The 19,909-nt window shown below is 35.8% G+C and overlaps 1 protein-coding gene across 7 annotated transcripts in view; it reads left to right on the forward strand.

Annotated features, from left to right (window-relative positions):
* Window positions 1-19,909, forward strand: part of DIAPH2 (diaphanous related formin 2) — a 251,755-nt gene that overhangs the window by 193,114 nt on the left and 38,732 nt on the right. For 4 of the 7 annotated variants that reach the window (XM_075161962.1, XM_075161963.1, XM_075161964.1 and 1 more), the window contains one exon: window positions 11,141-11,888. The exons of 1 other annotated variant lie outside the window; for it this stretch is intronic. In XM_075161962.1, the coding sequence (XP_075018063.1) occupies window positions 11,141-11,268 (128 nt within the window). In that variant the 3' untranslated portion in view covers window positions 11,269-11,888. Of the gene's footprint in view, window positions 1-7,975; window positions 8,242-11,140; window positions 11,889-17,410; window positions 17,458-19,909 lie in introns of those variants that run through there. 2 more of the 7 variants (XM_075161969.1, XM_075161967.1) reach the window with 2 other exon arrangements.

The following is a 19,909-nucleotide window of genomic DNA, read 5'->3' on the forward strand; positions in this document are numbered from 1 at the left end:
ATTTTGGGGTATAGATTTTTTATCAGCTTGGCCTGAATTTGATTACTTTTATGCTTCTAGGAATTTTGGAGAAGATAATTTTAGGGAGGTATTTTGTGTATTGGCAAAGTTGTTGGTTAGTTTTCTACTATGATTTTTTGCATCTTTCTCCAAAGCATCTTTGGCCATTCATTCATAATACAATGGACTTAAAAGATTACAGGTCCGACTTTGCATGGCAATGCATTTTGTCAAATTACATTTCCTACTGTTGTGCTGCAAGCAAGTTTAAATTTTGGGAAGCACATTGAGACCTGGTCAATCAACATTTTTAACACAACTTCATGTCAGTATCTCCATTACATTTCTGAAACTGTAGCACAAGTGATTCCTCTAATTGTTGTGCATTATTGCCTCAACATAATGTAGCTGAGCTGTTACCTTTGTAATATACGTAGTTCCAAAATTGCTCTCACATCCTAAAAACTGTCAGTGCTAGTTAACTGTAATACATTTGTATTGCTAGATTGTTTCATTTTGAATACTCTTGCATTTTAAAGGATGCTACAATTAGGGTGAAGTTAATTTTAATGATGAATAAAAACAGATGTGAGATACTGATGATGTAGGTTAATAGTAATTCTAATAGTGATATATCCAAATCTTAGAATGATCTATGTTCTGTAAAAACAAGACACCAACCTTGAAAGAGTTAGTTTTGTTTAGTCCTCTTCAAAATATACTGCAGAACATAACCTTTGATATGATTTGTTGTGTTTGTCTCAGTAGAAGATCTCTGCATATTACACTCTTGATTTCTTTTTTGGAGGAAAAAGTGATATAGGCTATAAGATTTTGTGAGAATATTATGAGTAGTATATCTACCATTGTGTGCATTAGCTCATCCTCTTTTACCCTCTCATGGAAGTATGTAACATCATGATATTGTTATTTAAAAGCCATGTACATAGTGTACAGTGTCTTCCAGATGAATGTCTAAAAATAAGCAAGATACTGGAGTTCTTCAAGTTAGATCTTGTATTGGGTTTGCGTGGCAAGGTTTTGGTAGCGGGGGGGCTACAGGGGTGGCTTCTGTGAGAAGCTGCTAAAAGCTTCCCCTATGTCCGATAGAGCCAAGGCCAGCTGGCTCCAAGACGGACCCGCTGCTGGCCAAGGCTGAGCCAATCAGCGATGGTGGTAGCGCCTCTGGGATAACATATTTAAGAAGGGGGGGGAAAAAACCTGCACAACTGCAGCTGGAGAGAGGAGTGAGAGTATGTGAGAGAAACAACTTTGCAGACACCAAGGTCAGTGAAGAAGGAGGGGGAGGAGGTGCTCCAGGCGCTGGGGCAGAGATTCCCCTGCAGCCTGTGGTGAAGACCATGGTGAGGCAGGCTGTCCCCCTGCAGCCCATGGAGGTCCATGGTGGAGCAGATATCCACCTGCAGCCCGTTGAGGACCTCATGCCGGAGCAGGTGGATGCTGGAAGGAGGCTGTTACCCTGTGGAGAGCCCATGCTAGAGCAGACTCCTGGCAGGACCTGAGGAGAGAGGAGCCCAGGGTGGAGCAGGTTTGCTGGCAGGACTTGTGACCCCGTGGGGGACCCACGCTGGAGCAGTCTGTTCCTGAAGGACTGCACCCGATGGAAGGGACCCATGCTGGAGAACTGCAGCCCGTGGGAAGGACTCATGTTGGAGAAGTTCGTGGAGAACTGTCTCCCATGGGAAGGACCCCATGCTGGAACAGGGGAAGAGTGTGAGGAGTCCCTCCCCCTGAGGAGGAAGGAGCGACGGAGACAACGTGTGATGAACTGACCGTAACCCCCATTCCCTGTCCCCCTGCACTGCTGGGGGCAAGGAGGTAGAGAAATTGGGAGTAAAGTTGAGCCTGGGAAGAAGGGAGGGGTGGGGAGAAGGTGTTTTTAAGATTTGGTTTTATTTCTCATTATCCTACTCTGATTTGATTGGTAATAAATTAAACTACTTTCCACAAGTCGAGTCTGTTTTGCCCGTGATGGTAATTGGTGAATGATCTCTCCCTGTCCTTATCTCGACCTATGAGCCTTTCGTTATATTTTCTCCCTGCCCCCCGCCCCCATCTTGCTGAGGAGGGGAGTGATAGAGCGGCTTGGTGGGCACCTGGCATCCAGCGAAGGTCAGCCCACCACACACAGATCTATGTTATGTTTACTTCTCATTTTCTCTGTGATTTCTGTATTTTTCCCTTCCATTTTCTGTTAATGTATTAGGGATTTCTTCTGTTGTTGAAGAGAATTCTATTTTAAGAATTTTAAGTCGGGTATATAAAATTGTACAGCAGTGTCTATGTGTCTGTAACTCCATGAATATATTACTGGAGTGGAATGTCAGCCTTTCTTCATTTTTTTGTACAAATTTAAGTTACGAAGAAAAATAGGCATATCACACTGAAACAGGGAAAATGTTCTGTTATTGTGAGGATTTTTTTTTTTATTTTAAAGTGAACAGATTTCCAAAATAACATAATAGAAGAAAAAAAAAATCTTACTGATAGCATTCCCTCAGGAACTTATCTTCCTCAGGTGTTTACAGTGAGGGTTTTTTTGGAGACCTTGGAACTACAGTGATATCATTGGTGGCTTACGAGACAATGCCCAAGGTAAAACTTCAGTTCACCACCTATCAGGGGATGTGTAAAGGCTCTTGGGCTGAAAGGTTTATTAGGTCAGTCTATAGAAGCTGTCAGTCAGACTAAGCAGACGAGAATTTATTTGGGTTTTTTTCTTCAATAAAAGAGGGAGGGAGAAATAATACAATATTAAGGGGTTACAGCATTTTCCTTCTGCAATCAAGTTACATTGTCAAGTTATGTAGCTTTAAGCTCTGCAAGAATTATGGATAAAATAGAATTGGATGGAGGACACAAAAGGTCCTTTTGACTTCATAGAGCATAGTTTGAGTTTGAATTAAGTTGATTTGAGAACAAAACCGAATTTTACCATTACTGGGGGCTGATTAAAATCTAACTAGTGTTGAATCAGCTATTTGGAAATTAATTAACGATTTCCTTACCAAAAAAATAAATGATACCTGATGATTCGCTCCTGAAAAAATATTTTATCACTTTTGTCAGACATTCCAAAGGTGCTTTATAATTTCTTATGTGTAAACGTTGCTCATTACAAGGTGGATTTGACAAAAGCATATTTTATTTTTAAATCTTCTTTACTAGAGTGAGAACTTTAAAGGGATATTTACTAAAAGTTTCATTTCTTCTCCTAACGGACAACCACTCTGAAATAAGCTAGAATTATGTTTACAGAGTCTTTTCAATATTTTTTTTCTGTTGAAATAAGATAGTCTATTACTAAGGAATATACATTTCAGAAAAAGATGATATCTCTTCACTGAATGGAATCCTGATTTTCTTTTAAAGCAGTAGCAACATATCATCTAAGTGAATAGAGTTCAAATCTATTTCTGTGTTGTGCTTAAACTTCTTAGGAAAATTTTTTAAAATGTATTGTTAAAGAATTTGAAGTGAGGGGAGAGAATTTAGGCATATGTATAAACTTTTAAAAAACTGTTTGCTGGAATTGCATTGCTGTTAGAGCTCTTATTGTTAGAAAAGTAGTTGAAAGGATGAAACATTCGAAGACAAAGCAATCTAATGGAACATAAGACCTGTAGAGAAATTGTTCTTCTTTGTATGGAGATACAGTCCAAGGTCTGCAGAGATTTCCATAATTCTGGCCACGTAAAGTATAATGGAGGATAAAATTATGTCATGAGAGAGAAAAACATAAAAACATTTTGTACTCGATGGAGCATCAGTTGTCAGGTATTGAAGACATAGTAGAAAGACATGACGCACCACACAAGTACATGTACGGGTGAGCCTGGCGGGGGGGATAGGGACTGATGTGAATGCATAGCTGGCCTTGTCATTCGACATTAAGGCCACGCATTTGCACACAGCACCTGTGTATTAAAATATCCGCTGAAACATTTATCTCTTGCCATATGGGGGTAAGATGGTGTGTGTGAGAGGGGAGTGCACATGCACATATGTACAGATTTGCTGGTAAAAATATCCTGAACAGCTTCTGGAGCACAAGTCTTATGAGGAGCGGCTGAGGGAACTGGGGTTGTTTAGCCTGGAGAAGAGGAGGCTGAGGGGAGACCTCATCGCGCTCTACAATTACCTGAAAGGAGGGTGTAGCGAGGTGGGTGTTGGTCTCTTCTCCCAAGTAACTAGCGATAGGACAAGAGGAAATGGCCTCAAGTTGCGCCAAGGGAGGTTTAGATTGAACATTAGGAAAAATTTCTTTACTGAAAGAGTGGTCAGGCCTTGGAACAGGCTGCCCAGGGAAGTGGTGGAGTCACCATCCCTGGAGGTATTTAAAAGACGTGTAGATGAGGCCCTTAGGGACATGGTGTAGTGGGCATGGTGGTGTTGGGTTGACGGTTGGACACGATGATCTTAGAGGTCTTTTCCAACCTGTATGATTCTATGATTCTATGATTCAATACTATATTCTGTTGTTTTTCTGTTTATCTTCCAGAATAGGATAAATGATGTGGGTTTTTGCTTTGCCAACATATCACAGGAGGGTTTAACGTTCAGAGAGCTTTCTGAAATTGTCTGTATGACTTTTTTTGCACTGAAGCTTCACATAGTATCAAGATTGTTGAATTATCACTGATCGTTTTCTAAATACAGGTCATTAGATGCCATCCATTGTAGGTTTTGTTCTCCTGCAGAATTTTGGCAAATAATGCTCTGTAATTTCCTGTGATTGTTTCATACTTGCTTTGTTTACATACCTGCACTATTATTTTTTTTCAGGATGAATACAGTAAGGTCTCATAAATAAAAGTAAAACTTAACATAAAACAAATTAAATTAGAGCAGAGGAGATGACTAACAAAACATAAAGCACCTTGTGTTTCTAACTAAGCAATTGCTCACATTCTATTTGAAACCTCTTAGAGCACCACATTTATTATGCTGACTTATAGGCAATTCTTCTCTTGATTGTAGTCCAATACCTGATTTTGGAGTGCATTCTGCCCTCCAGATACCAGTAGTAACTTCTTCAACACAATTTTCAATTTTCTTGTGTGGCTAGCATCCCTGACTTGGAAAAATCTGTTGATATTTTCAGGAAAGCAAAGCTTTAAATTATCAAAAGGGTCTATAACTGAAGATAAAATTTGATATTTTTTATTAAACAAACAAACAAAAACCCACAAAAAAACTCCAAAGAAACAAATCTTTGTTCAGTGCCTTCAGCTCCTGGAGGTGTCATCTGGCCCATGTAGTCATGAATAGCAAACCCAAGAAGATAGTTGCGACATGACAAAAATAGTCTAGAATCTGTTCAAATTTTGGTGTGTCTTGGAATTTTCCATGTTCCCAAAACAAGTCTCTCACGTCCTGCAGTTTCTTTACAGTTCATTTGTATTGAAGAACAGAAAAATCAATGCAAGCTTGGATATTTATGTCTTTTGTTTCAAAGATGTTCATGTAGTGTGGAAAAACTTTAAAATGTCTCAGAGTAAAATGCAAAGGTTTACTCCAAATTCTTTACCCAGTAGCTGTCTTTCAGTTGTGTCCTCTTCTAGTGATGTATACTGGAGAAATTATCCTAATGCTGCCAAAAGATCAAAACATTTCAGAGAGGAAAATGGTGCAAGAGGACTCTTAAAGTATCACTAAAATGTCAATCTGAGAGAACAGATATTGATGATAAGGCAATGTTACTCTGAGAATTACATATATAAAAGTGTATAAAACCTGTAAAAGTACGCGTGGATCTTAATTGCACATTGTCATCTTTAAATAGGATGGCCATAACTTTAGGCTGCTAAGGACTTTTTAGAAGTTACTTATAAATGGACCTATTAAGGATAGTAGGTAGAGTACATTTGGAAAATATTGTTGGAACAGTTTGTGTTTTCTAGCATAAAATACTTTTGTAGGGCTTTGGGCTGCCAGAATTTGAATATGACACAGCTTATTTTAAATGAGAGTAGGAGCTTTCTTTAAAATGTGATTATTTTTTTTCTTCCAAGGATTAAGGAGGAATATAGTAGAATAAATGACAAAAAGCAGAATTAGAAACAATGCTCAGACGTCCTCAGACTACAACTATACAGCATTTTTAGACAGGTCTTTTAAATTTAGGCTGCAATACATTACCAGGTTCTTGTATATAACTTTATTGGTGTTGTAAGGAGTGCCATGAATCCAGATGCATGTTGGTTAAAGGGGCTTCTTCTGCTTCAGTGATGTATTTTATGTTCCATTGTTCTATTTATAAAATATGAAGATGTATTCCTTCCTAAAACATCATTTTTACTTGTAAGTGAAAAAATAGTTTAATCTCAATAGAAGCAGTCTGAAAACAAGAAAGAAAGAAAAAAATTGCAGCTTCAGCTATTAACAGGTTCATTTAATACAGAAACAAGTATCACTGAGGATCACATCTATAATTGTTTTAAGTTTGTAGGAATGTTTAGAAGTAGTTGAAATCCTGAACTCAATTATTTGATTACAAAAACAGTGACAAATAGTGAGTGAATCTGAACAGAACAGAAGTTCTGTTTAAAAAAAAAAAAAAACTAATCTTTTATCTACAAATCAAATTAACAGCTGGTGTTCTGTAAAGATTGTATCAGAAATTGAAATACAGAGAGTGCTCTGGTTTATCTTGCTAAAAATGAACTGGTTGTATTGATGTAGGTGGTGAAGTGATGCGATCTTGAGTGATAGTAAACAGAAACAGTAGAACTAGGTACTTGAAAGACAAGTAAGTGCTGTCAAGCAAATGCATCATTATCTGTTGAAGAGAAGTATGTGCATACAAATTATGATACTTTGTACTGGAGTGACCCTTATGCTCCTAACCACGATTCACTTTTAGAATTGTTGCGGGTAGTGGGAGAAATAAGGTCCTCCTTAGCTTGAAAAGGTTTTGTTTTTCTCTGAAATGCAGAGAGAACTGGAGGCTGTATATTATTCCTCCTCCTTTCTGTACTCTTTCAAAAGAAACAAATGTTAATCTATCAAGAGCAGATACAGAACTCTTAAATTGGACAAATATTCTCTCATCACACTTTTTGTTTCAAGTACAATCTTGAAGCTTTCTCTGCTTAGCCAGAAAGCAGCTCCACCTCTACTGCATTGTATTTCCTGTTCTTTTATGAGTGCCTGTTTCACAAGTCCATAACAAAGAAAGGAGGACATTCAGAGAATTCCAAGGCAGAGCTTTAACAACAACTCTCCTATGGTTACCAAGCACAGAAGATTTCTGTTTCTTCTTTAACATTTCTTGCATTTGTTGTGTATACCCTGTTCCAACAAGAACACTTTCATGCCACTGTAAACTGAAAGATAAACGTATTTTTGTTTCTTAAAAATTATTTTTTGTTTTCCAGAAGTGTTTGTGCTATTCTGATTTTAGATTAATTTTTTCACCAGATTTATCTTATAGATTTGAATATCTTTATAATGTTCTTCAAGTGAAATTCTTGTTCCCCAATATTTTTTTCATAAATTTAGAACTTGATATAAAATACAAAAAGTACTGGAGAATAAGATGTGTATAGGACTATGTAACGTTTTGATTACCACCTTCTACTCTGGTGGCATAAGCTTTTTTTTGGGTGTGTATATATATATTTTCTTTTTCAGTGTCATTTTTAGAAGAGGCTTCATCTTGAACAATTAGGATTAAAAAGTTGCATTTGCTCTTTCTTCAGCTGAAATTTTTAGGAAGAAATCTCTCATATAATAGCTTGCTTTTACTATCAGTATTTCAAGTTAAGAATATGTAGTGTAGGCTCTGGATTTAGCCTTCTGAAAATTATTCAATACGAATTTACTATAATGATGGACTAATTAGTTAAAGTTCACTGAGTTTAGCTAAACATACAGTGTTTGATTTAGAGAGATAAATCTGTGGTCTGTCAACCTTTTCAGACATAATCCTACTTTCAACATTATCTGACAGGTAGTCAGCCCATCAGGCCCGAGGATGTGCTCCGAAGCCGCTCATCTCTTCACTCTTGACTAGTTATTTATCTTATGAAGCATAATTCACAACTGGCATATGGGAAGTCAGGAGCACCAAAGGAAATATTCCAAGCCTTCCTTTCCTTCTTTCATGCAGTATGAAATGGTTTGTAGATGTGGCTGCAACTCGCATTTCTGTATTTCAGGATTTTGTTTCCATGGCAAAACACACCCAAACATAGTATGTTTTGGTTAATGTAAACTATCTCTTAGGGCTGTATATTCTGAAATATGTATATTTAACTGTGCTCTGTTATAAATAATATTCTGCAAGAAATATTTGTTACAAGCGTTTTTTTAACATTTTGCATTTTGAGGATATTGCACAATGCCCAAAGATAATCTTAAAAATGTCTTCACAAGAGAGGTATTCACACTCTTTAGCTAAATAACATTTTTTTGATTCTGCTGGTAATCTAAGGTATCTGTAGATTTTATTTTATTTGAAAGGAAAATGAAGAGTTGTTTCTAAATACTTCTTGTTGCTGCAGGCATACAGAAGAATGAGTTTAAATCAATCATTTACCAAAGACTCTGTCTCTGTCAGTTGGTAGATATAAGTCATTGAAACCAGGGTACATGGTCTTCAAATTCATGTGCTGATGGATGCAACATGCTCACTTGGTAAAAGCAGCTTTCTTGAGAGAGTGTTAAAGTACCTGGCAGCAAACCCTTTTTTCATTAAGCTGCTCAAGTAGCTTGATCCAGAAAAAACTTGCTCCTTGGTCATAGAAGAGAACTACGTGTTTAAAAAACCAAAAGGACCCACAAACATCATCTTTAACTCCACAGAATTTTCTAACAATTCATTGTAGAAGTTTTAACATTTTAGCAAAGAAATAAATCGGAAGGGGCACAAGGGGAGAATCATTATGGTTCAAGGAGAAAATGACCTTGTCTGGATTCTGGTTTACAATTAAAATTAGTTTTAAGCAAGTGAATAACTGATCTAAATAACTTGTACAAATTCAAATTTTATCCTTTAAATGGTTAATGGATCTATAGGCACATGAAAACTATAATAGAGAGCTTCAAAATTGAACATACCTCTTTGTTGTCTACAAATCTTTTAATCCATATTTGTGTTTACTATGCACTTGGAGGAGTCCATCTATTCCCAGTGCATGTGCCATTAATGTGCCTGTCATCTGTTCCAGTCATGGCCAATCCTTTTACACCATGCAGAAAAGCTTGCAATTGCATTCTCCTTGGTTTTACATTTTTCTGGGCTACGCAGAAGCAATGGAAGCCTTTCTATGCAAACCTCAGTTACAATAAAACATTGTTTTATACCAGAAACATAAAACGAAAAGTACTTAAAAAAAAAAAATTTAAAAAATCTAACCACACTTTTGAAAACTCTCCAAACCAGTAGTTTCCTTACAACTGTAGACTATACAAATAAGTGGTAGTATGGACCTCATCATTCTTGCATAACCCCATTTTTTGTCATGAAAATGTTAAACTATATTTTAAACTACTATGTATATTTGTACTTTTACTGAATCTGAGAGACTGGTACTGTAGATATTCACGTACAGATTAAGTTACACCTTAGTTATCTGTTAGATTAATTACAGTATTAAGTGTTCTTTTTTAAGTGCTGTATTTTGATATAAGAATAATGGATATAAGGTGTAATCCCATTTTCAGAACTAATCCTCTGGATCATTGTAGTTTGAATACTGTACAGTTCTATGTTTGCATGCAGGTATGCAGTCTTTATATGCAGGAAAGTTCAAACTACTTAGTAATAATATGTCTGTGGGGAAAAAAAGGGGTGTTTTTAAATGACAATCACTTTATACTGCTTTTGCTTCACCTACTGGGAGTCTGGTTCTCCTACTAGAAGAATCTTGGTCTTTCATGAAGTCTTATTTCCAGATGAATGAAATAGTGTAAGATTTTATTTTGCTGTAGCCTCATGCCTTTTAAAAGCATAGCCTTTTAAATGTCAAAGTAGTAGCATGTATGAAAAAAAAAAATTTAATAGAATTGCCTGTTTGGAAACCAGTTATAGTCTGGTTTACATAATAAGATTTGAATACTGTGCAGGAAAAAAAAGCACGATTGCCTTCCTCGTGTAGAATTTTTCAAAGTGCTAAAATAGCAAAGGCATCTGAAGTCAGGGTTCAAGTGATATCATTAACAGTTCTGGGGTTTGGCAGAAGGGTCTAGGATGCCGTCATAGTGCTTGTCCATATGATGCCCACTTGGTCCGTATGTCCATAGATACCACTAGGTGGTACCATTAAACTTCCATTTTTGAGAATATTAAAACTGACTCACAATCAAAGTGTGTTTTAAAAGGACCTAAGATTTTTTTTTTTTGGTCTGTGACTGAAGAAATAAATTACTACCTGCTTGGTTGAAATTGTTTTCACTAAAGTAGGCAATATGGTCTTTCGTTTACTGCCGCTGAGATTATATATACTGGCAATAATGCAAACTTTCAGGTGTACTCATTCTGAAGTTTTCTGAGTATATGTCCCAGTTGCTGTCTAAAAACCACTTTCATAGTATGTAATCAGCTCTCCAAAAAATCACTCAAGCTTTTACTGTAAACTACAGTTTTTGTACATTTTTGAACCAGCAGTGTCAATGAAGGAAAACACTAAAAATATATTTTTCAAAATCACTTTTTATATTTATATAGCTTAATTCTCTTCTTAACAAAACAAGAAATGAGTTTTCATTGGAGAAACCATCAATTTCAAACTATGCTTGTGAATAAGGGATAAGACCTCTTTTTTTCTAATTTACTGTGTTTGCTTGCATTGTCTTATACTTTAGCTCTTATACATCGATGCTTTTATACAGTAATTAATCTTTTAGTACTGTCACAAGGCCATGTTAATTCTAGCTGTAAAAACCTGAAACATATTACTGTAAATGGAGATTTGTTGTGAAATGATGCAACAGCAGTAAAAAATGATTGCACCTTGAAATTGTGGAACGCCTAGTAATGGAAACAGGTGAATTTTGTTATTGTGCATTTTTTTTCATTGACAGTAATGATTGTAATAACAGATTAGCAGGAAAGAGAACTCTTATATTGATAATGGTTCCCTATCCCAGATTTTCTGTTGTGTCTTTGACTTAGCAAAGGTGAAGCTTTTCATCTTGGAATCGACACAATGCAGCTGCAGACAGCAGGGGGAAGAGTTTCGTCAAAGTGCCACTATAACAAACATCTATAAAACAAAACAAAAAATTTTACATTACCAATGACAAATCAAAGCTGAAAGTTCGCCTTGCCTGTTGTCATTCATTGCCATTCATATTTAGAAAGCAGACTGCTGTGATAATTGATTTGATGGTCCAGCTTGAGTGGAAGCACTTCTGGGCATAGCAGGCCTCAGAGATGCCAAAAAAGAAGAAAAGGTGGGAATGAAATAATGCACTACTTTCTCCTCAGAGGCATGTGGCCCAGTTTTTGAGAACAGAAAAACATGCTTTAGAAGAAGGAAGAAAAAAACTTAGTAACTCAGTAATAAATACAAAAATGACCATCTAGCCTCAGTCAGATAAAAATAGGCATTCAAACAGAGACAATGAGTGTACATATTTTACTGGCAGGTGAATAATAGGAGAATGCTGTGGAAATAATCTGATTTTTAACGGACTCTGTTCATGGGAGTACCTTTTTTGCTTTTTTTTTTTGTGTAATGACAAAAGAGATTCAATTTCCTAAAAAAAAAAAAAAAAAAACCCAAACAAAAAAAACCAACCCAAACAAAAAAACCCCCACAAACAAAAAAAAAACCCACAACAAAAGAAAAACACCCCCCGCCCCCCCCAAAAAAAACCAAACCCAAAACCAACAACAAAACCCAACCAACGAAAAACAACATTTAATTTTTTTTTTTAAGCTTTTCAAAGAGGAATTGATAGTTCGGAAGAAGGAGAAGAAAAGCAATTATTGAACTTGAAGGCAATATATGTGCTTGGATTATCTGAACTCCTATTGAGTTTGTTTACTTCAAGCAATAGGTGATAATGAAGCTTGTCTCTGCATTTTTGACTAGGGGTAGTGTTCACCCATAGCCTCCTGCTGATATGAATAACTTAGGACACTAAAGTGCTAGCTGAGGAAAAAAGTAGATTAAAAAACTTTTTTAATTCAATGCTTGACCTCTTAATTGTGACTGCCAGCTCAACTGTGCACCCTATCATCAATTTAAAGAACCAAACAAAACTAGATAAAAGACGTGAGCTATCGAAACACAAAACTGTAACCAGAACTGGTTTGTCTTTTGAGTGATGCTTATTTACTTGCAAAAACAGCGTGGTCCTTCAACTTGACTGAACTCTTTGTATTCATAGTCTTAAATCTTTTATACACAGCAAAGCAGAAGTAACAAACTTAACAGTAAAGATTAAAAAAGAGGAGCTTGATGAAATAGCAGGAGGTTCTAAGTATGCTGTTCCAGGTCATGTATAAATATTACTATCTCTAATTTTCAGATTTTGGAAATACCTTGCCTGCCTTAATGAGGTAATAATTGGTGAGGGCATGTAAAATATTCTAGACATATAAAGGAAATTCCGTAAAAGACATACTAATTTATTAGGAGAGTATTTCAAATATTTATCTATTATGACTTTTTAAATTCCTTTTTTATATATTGGAAGCAGAAGCTCAGAGTTTGATAATCCATTAAGGATCCGAAAGTGGGATAACCTGTATGTCAGTATTCTTTTGAATTCTTTCTGGCTTTCTACCTACTTATCTATAAAATTCCTTTTAAGTATCAAAACACTCCATTAAATTTATGGATAGGAAACTTAAACATCATGTGTGGCAGGAAACACGTTGAATAATGTGCACTGCTGCTTTTAGATCCTTTCTTGCTGTTTGAGGAGAGGTAGGAAAATGAAACACAGATGCATCAGAAAAATGGACACTTTATAAAGATTTAATAAAGAAATGACTGCTCTTATTCTCTATGTGACTTTCTTCCTATGTGCACACAGAAACAGTTTAGTGTGATATTAAACGGCCTACATGTCAAATAAGCATATTTCAAAATTCATCCCCTTAATATGATGTATATCCAATTTCCACCTCTCTCCCCTGGTGCAAGGAAATGAAGAGGTATCTGAACCTTAAAAGAAACAATCACTGCACAAATGTAAAACTTTATGTCCAGGACTCCTGATCTGTTCTGGCTGTAGGGGAGTATCAGCTTGCAATACCTAATTCACTGCCAAATTAATTACCTGTCATCAATATTTAAGTTATTCCCAGTCACTTTTTCTATTTTTCCTGGGCTTGTACTCCCCTTCATATGTTTTCCCCTTTTCTTTCCCCGTTGTTGTGTGTTTTCTGGCTGAGAAGAAAAGAAGAAAGGGTCTAGCTCAGGAAAGCTGAGCTTTATCAGCTTTTTTCTTTTATCTCTCTCATACCTGTCTTGTGAACATCTGTAGTTGTTTTTGCTTGATGGAAGAGGGATGATGATGAAAGAATTAAGTTTTTACAAGGCAGCTTATTTGAGCAGGATCCAGTCATGCTGGTATCACTGTGCAAATGAACCATTGTGTGATCAGTCTGAAATCCTGGCTATCTCACTTTTATATGAAATATTTTAATAAATGTGTATTTTTACCTGCAAGGGAACCTCATTTTGGTAGAAAGCCAATATGCGTATTGAGATATTTTAATTTTTTTTTTTTTTTTTAATAATAGTATGGCCCCAGTTTAAGGGTTGCATGTTTCTGCAGCTTGTCTGTCTTTCAAGACTTGCTCTACTTATCACTGGGATTTTTTTCCCTGCTGTGTTCTCCAGCTGATGGCTGGCAAAGGCTTTCACTGCTCTGTAGAAAGCTGTAGGATATCAAGCACGGTATCTGTTCTCTAAGAATTTTCAGAAAGTTTCAAAACCAAATGACTGAAGGACTCCAGTGGCAGTGGTATCTTTGCATTAAAGCAGTCTTAGTGTCTGATTCTGCTGCCATTGAACTCAGTCATTACACTCTGATTTCTCTGGAGTTGATTCAGGTTACAAGAAGTAATTACAATTATGCTTGAATGTTTATGATAAGAATATAGTGCAAATATTTGTATTACATTGCTAGAAATCATTCTTAAGTAAGTATGATCTGATATTAGTGGAGCGTACTACTTCCCAGAATTTTATCTTTTGACAAATAATTAGCAGAAACACTTTTACAAGGTATAAATATATATTGAGGTGCTTTTGTGGAAATGTATTTCTACCTATATAAGCACACAAATTCTGCAATATATTGTAGAATAGAGTTGTTGTTATGGTTTGAAGATGATCACATTTTCCACAGATAGCCTAGACAGAAATTATTGGCCTACAGTATACTCACATTTCAACAATAAAACGCTTGCATTCTGCTATTTCAAGAACTCCAGGGAAGCAGGATATACTGTCAGCTAGTTAATGACTAGAATGCTATAGCGTTTTCTTCCAAAAGATAAAACTATCCTTTCTGAAGATTTGCAAAATACTTTAAAATTCTGCTGTTTGTCCAAATCTCCCTTTTTGACTTTCATGCTAAAGAAATTTGGAGAGAGTATTTCTCATATTTTGGGGGAAGGAAGAAGGTATTTTTTGACAGGAAGTCTAGTTGTTGGCAGCTGTTAGAAAGTGGTTTGAGTCTTAATGTTGAAGTAAATTCTTAGTGTAAAGATGACTAGTTACTGCATGCATAACTATCTGATTACTTAGGGATAAAATCTATTTTGTTACATGTCCATGTAACTTAACACGTCGATACTCTCTTTGCAGCAGTGTATGTTTAATACCTATAGATTATTTCTTTTTCTTAAAATCTGAGACTCTCTTGCTCTGTACTGAAAGTGTTGTTTCCATGCCTTCAAAAGGTTTATGAAACTATTTGCTTAAGTGAGTGTTGTTGCATTTCAGTGGATTTTATCATTTTAAAAAATTTAATACCACAAGTTACACCCTGTTTTTGAGCTGTCCAAGAAGTAAAGAAAAATGTGTCTTCATTATATGAAGCTATTATAGAGTATTTCTTGTATTGTCAGTTAACAGTAAGCAAAAGAATATTCTATACAGAAAATGCTGTATGTAGTAAATTTTTTTACTGTAGTTTAAGTAATAAATACAGTATTTTAAAAGCTGTAGATAATTGAACTGTAGCATATAACTACTTCTAATTTCTGTGTTGTTCTCATGAAGATAAATACCCAGTTTAGATAAATACTGGCATAGATAGATAGTAACAGAAAATTATAACATATCTGCCTACTTGTGTTAGAAGGAAGTACTGTTTGTGTATCTTCTCAGAAGAAAACTTCTCTAAGAAGTCTTGGTTTGAAGGTAATGCTGAAGTTCAGTGGCAGGTGGGATGCTTGTATTGTTCACAGTAAGCTAGAAATGATGTAGCAAAGAAGGTGGGACCAGTGGGAATTGGAAGAGTTCTGGTTTAGTTATGAGAAATTCATACAGACATCTAGAAGGTGATGGCAGGAAGAATGATGAGTTGATTCAGGTTACAGTCCTCAACTGATGAGGATTGTTGCCTGGATTAACCTAACTCTGGGATCACTTGTACATCAGTGCTGAGTTAGTCTGGATCTGAACCCCACATAAACTTTACATTACTCTGTCGTATTTGTGGGAAAGTGTATACTTACTTTCAATGTTTTTTGGAGACATTTGTGACAAATTACTGTATTTCCTAAGCATACAGAATTTGGCAAGTTTATTGGAGCTGGATCTAGGAAAGTGCTTCCTGCTGAGCACACTGTAGTAAATATTAGCAGACCTCGATTAAAATATAATTTGAGTAGTTTAGATTTTTACTGCAAATTCTGTGTGAGCTATTGTATTAGTAATGATTTCTGGACCAGGGATTTGTAGGCATTTCTAATGATTTTTATTCTATTTTTAAATTGATCAGCATCACCATCCTTCACTAATTGCATGTGCCTGCCTCTCAAGCATAACTAGTCAGCTCATGACGTGCACAAGGCTTAAGGCCAGAGAAAATCCAGGAAATGGCCCATGCTCAGCATCCTAGCTGGAGACTACTGTCTGTAAATGGAAGGTTATAGCAACTGCTGCATTACTTAGCTTATATGCACATATATGCTTATGCAGGCCCTGTCATGTAGCCTGGCATGAGGAGCCCTGCACAGTGGGAAAAGTAATCAAGAGACCTTTTCACAACTAAGTACATTTCCATGGAGCTGCTCCCACTGCATTACCTACTTTATTCATACAGTAAGGGTAGCTGGAATTGCATAGATAAAATCCCCTTCGTCCTTTGAAATATTCTTCTTTTAGACATCTTCCTCCAAATGGTAATACAGAAAGGAGAGAGAACTGCAGTGGTGGTAGCCTGATGCATGTGTTCAGGATCATAGAAAAGTCTAGTCTGGAAGGGACCTCTGGAGGTCATCTTATCCGACCTTCTGCTGAAAGAAGGGCCATAGATTAGGGTCTGCTTCCCTGTCGAGCTGTCTTGAGTATTTCTAGCAAAAAAGTTTCCAACACTTGTTGGAAAGTGTTATGTTTGGAAGTGTTAAGTTGGAAGCCTGTTATGTTTAATTGCTGTCACAATGGAGTTGAGTTGTTTTTTCTTACATAAAGAAGGAATTCACCCTGAAGGAACTCGTGTCTTTTGCCCCTTGTTCTGTCATCATGCACCCTTGTGTTGATAGTGCCATGATCTTCTCCTCAACTACCATTTAGGTATTCAAATAATTCTTTATCTGTGTTAGGTAAAACCTAATGTGATCGCCAGATGTCATAACATTTCAGAAAAGAGCTATGTGTTCTTCAGCTGGTTAAATGTACTTTCCATACTGTCACATCATTTTTAATAGTCATATGGAATTGCTAAATCATAAAAACAACCCGTCCAAAGCTCTTCTCAAAGCAAAGGAGAGATCAGCACAAAAGCACCTTATTCAAAAAGGAAGAAAGCTATTGGAAGGTGACAGCTGGAATTCCAGTGCTTAATCTGTGTAATTAAAACTTTTCTAAGGAGCAGGAAAAGCAGGTTGGACTTGAGGTAGTTTTAGGAGTTAATTAGCAAGGTCTTTTTGAATATTAAGAATGCCTTTGAAGGATGAAGTTTTGAAAACTAGTTCAGGGCTTTCAAACAGCATAAATTAAGACAGAAACTTTTTTTTACACATCCTCAAGATGCAGACAGAATCATCCTCCCTAACCGTGCCATTTCCTTCCATCAGAAATATAATCATACGTCCTCCTCAATGTCTGATCTTCATAAGGATTTATTAACTTACTAACAATACAGTGGTAATTTAACTGGAAATAATATTTTGCAGGGTTTTTCCTACACATTCACAATTGCAAATATTAAAGTCAGTAGCTCTTAACTCATAAACTGAGTTTCTTTGCAGGCTGGATACTGTAATATATTACCGATATTGAAGACAACAACCTCCATATTTCAAGGTACAAGGTGATCACTTCTAAGAAATCATAAGAAATGTAGTAACAATAGTACAGTCTTGATGTCCTCCATGTTTTCTTGTAAAAGTTCTGCATTTTTACAAGGGAATGTAACTGAAAATATGGCCTTGCTTGCCTTCACATGGATCTGGTGGGTTTTTGTAAGCGTTCGCCAAGAAATAAGACTTAACTAATCTGAAAATTTGGCCATATCTCTTAAAACATATGGAGAGTATGGGCTCCATGTTTTATGTGCTTTTATGCTTTGTTTTGTGAATGCTCTCACTTACACAGAAATAAGAGGTCTGTGTTTTTGTACTTACATATATGGGCAAAATTTAGAAGGTGTACTTTTACTCATTTTTTATTAGTTTTGATGTACTTAGCACTTACAGAATTTCTCACTGTTTAAAACAACTATTGTAACAGCAGAGTGCATCTTGATGTAAAACCTAATATACTATATTACCTGTGAATTTGGAAAGCAAATCAACCTAATAATTATCTATCAACAATAAATATATCAAAGCAAGACATAGTCAAAATAAGACTTTGAATGGTAGTAAAGTTCCTGTGGGATCTCTAGACATTCTGTATTGTGAACTACAGAAGAACTGCAGCATTGCATTGAAGAAGTATGAATGTATCATTTAGTTACTCTTTCTACAAACATCCTCTGCAATTACTATTAGAGAAGAATAATCGAAGTGGAGGTATGAAGTTTTCCAAGTAGTGAACTATACATGTAATTATGCATGTATATAGCTATGCATGCTGCATCTCAAATGTTATGGACTGTTTATTTTCAAAAAAGATAACAGATTACCCATAGTTTGATAACAGATTACCCATAGCTTGAAATCATTCTGAGGATCTGCCACTGTACTTTCAAAAACCGGACTTTGTATTCGTTATAGGTATCTGGGTCAGAAAGAGTTATGAGTTTCTTTGTACAAACTCAGTGATTGGGAATCCCTGACTTTTCTGGGTTCAGATGGACAGCGGTTGTTTCATATAGATTTAGATATTGCCTAGATGCCACAGATGAATATTGAAGATTTCACTCTGGGTATATGTATGAAGATGTTTAAAAGTTGTAACATTTTATAAGACTCAGTCATTCATGTTGCTATGCTTCTTTACAAGTCATTATTTAAGTAAATTTTAATAGAACGTATTTGGCAATTAAGCATTTAGCTTCCCAAATTTAAAGTTTCACAAAAAAGTCAACAGGCTTCTAAGCCTCTTGATGAAGAGTCAGAAAATCTAGCCCACGTGACAGCACTGCAAAGGAGGCTGAAGATATAAGTTGGTATATCAAGTTTTACCTCTGATCATTGGTGATTATTTAGAAGTATAGCACTGGTTCCCTCATAAATCAGTACTTATCTTCTTACTCTTTAAAAATATTGTTTTAGAAACTGTAGAAATTTATAAACAGAATGTCCAAAAGTAAAATGCTCTGCTTCTAAGAATATGAGCCTCTTAGGGTCCCTGGTTAGAGGATAGAAACAAATAACAAGAAAACCCGACTCTGCAGTTCATTATAAAACTGTATTTTAATGGTAGTATTAAACATTTGCCTTATGCTGGACTAATTTTTACAGATATGTACGAAATGTTGCTGTTGAAAAGGCATATTACAATTGTCATCTCAGCTATGCTCAAACATCATGGTCCAAGGATGAGAATTTGTTAACCATGAGAGCTGCATTTCCAGCCCAGTTTGACTCTATAGCTGTGCAGATGTATTTATCAATTAAAATTGTGTTCAGCATGTAATGAAGGCCTTCATGGTTTGTAACTGAAGTATATTAAAGAAATAATGGCAAACATAAAATAAATAATTTATTCATTTGTTCAGAATTTTATGAATTTTATGGTAATCCAAAAGGAAAAAAACTAGTAGTATTCTAGACCAAATGTCATGTCTCTTCTCTATTATACTTTAGTTCCATTATTTAGGTTTTTTTGATGCCTTTTCTTTTGTTACATCTACATCAAAATCATAGAGGTGACGATGATCCTTGTCATGTTTGACAGTGTGCCGTTGCCCTGATTCTAGCAATTTTCAGAAGGAATTATGAAGAAATCTTTCATGTCATGTTATACATAGGAGTACCTCAGACAATATTTGAATGTAGCAGACAAATGTTTGAGTAAAATGCTCCATGAGCAAGACTGATATATTTAAGAACATATTTTAGACAACCTGTCTGTGGTGCAAATTACCGATGTGAGAGGTAAAACACTTTTAAAGTAAATGTCAAAACATTTTATTATTCAAAAATACCATGTCTTTTTATCATTCACTTCATCTTGATGCTGTATAATGGGAATATGCAGGTCTTAAAAGTAATTTTTGCTGTGCAGAAAATGAGACTGAAAAATACGTGTCTGTATACATATTATGCATATGTGAATGTATATTTGTATCTATAGACACA

The sequence above is a fragment of the Calonectris borealis genome, chromosome 13 (genome assembly GCF_964195595.1).
Source record: "Calonectris borealis chromosome 13, bCalBor7.hap1.2, whole genome shotgun sequence".
In the NCBI taxonomy this organism is placed as follows: Eukaryota; Metazoa; Chordata; class Aves; order Procellariiformes; family Procellariidae; genus Calonectris; species Calonectris borealis.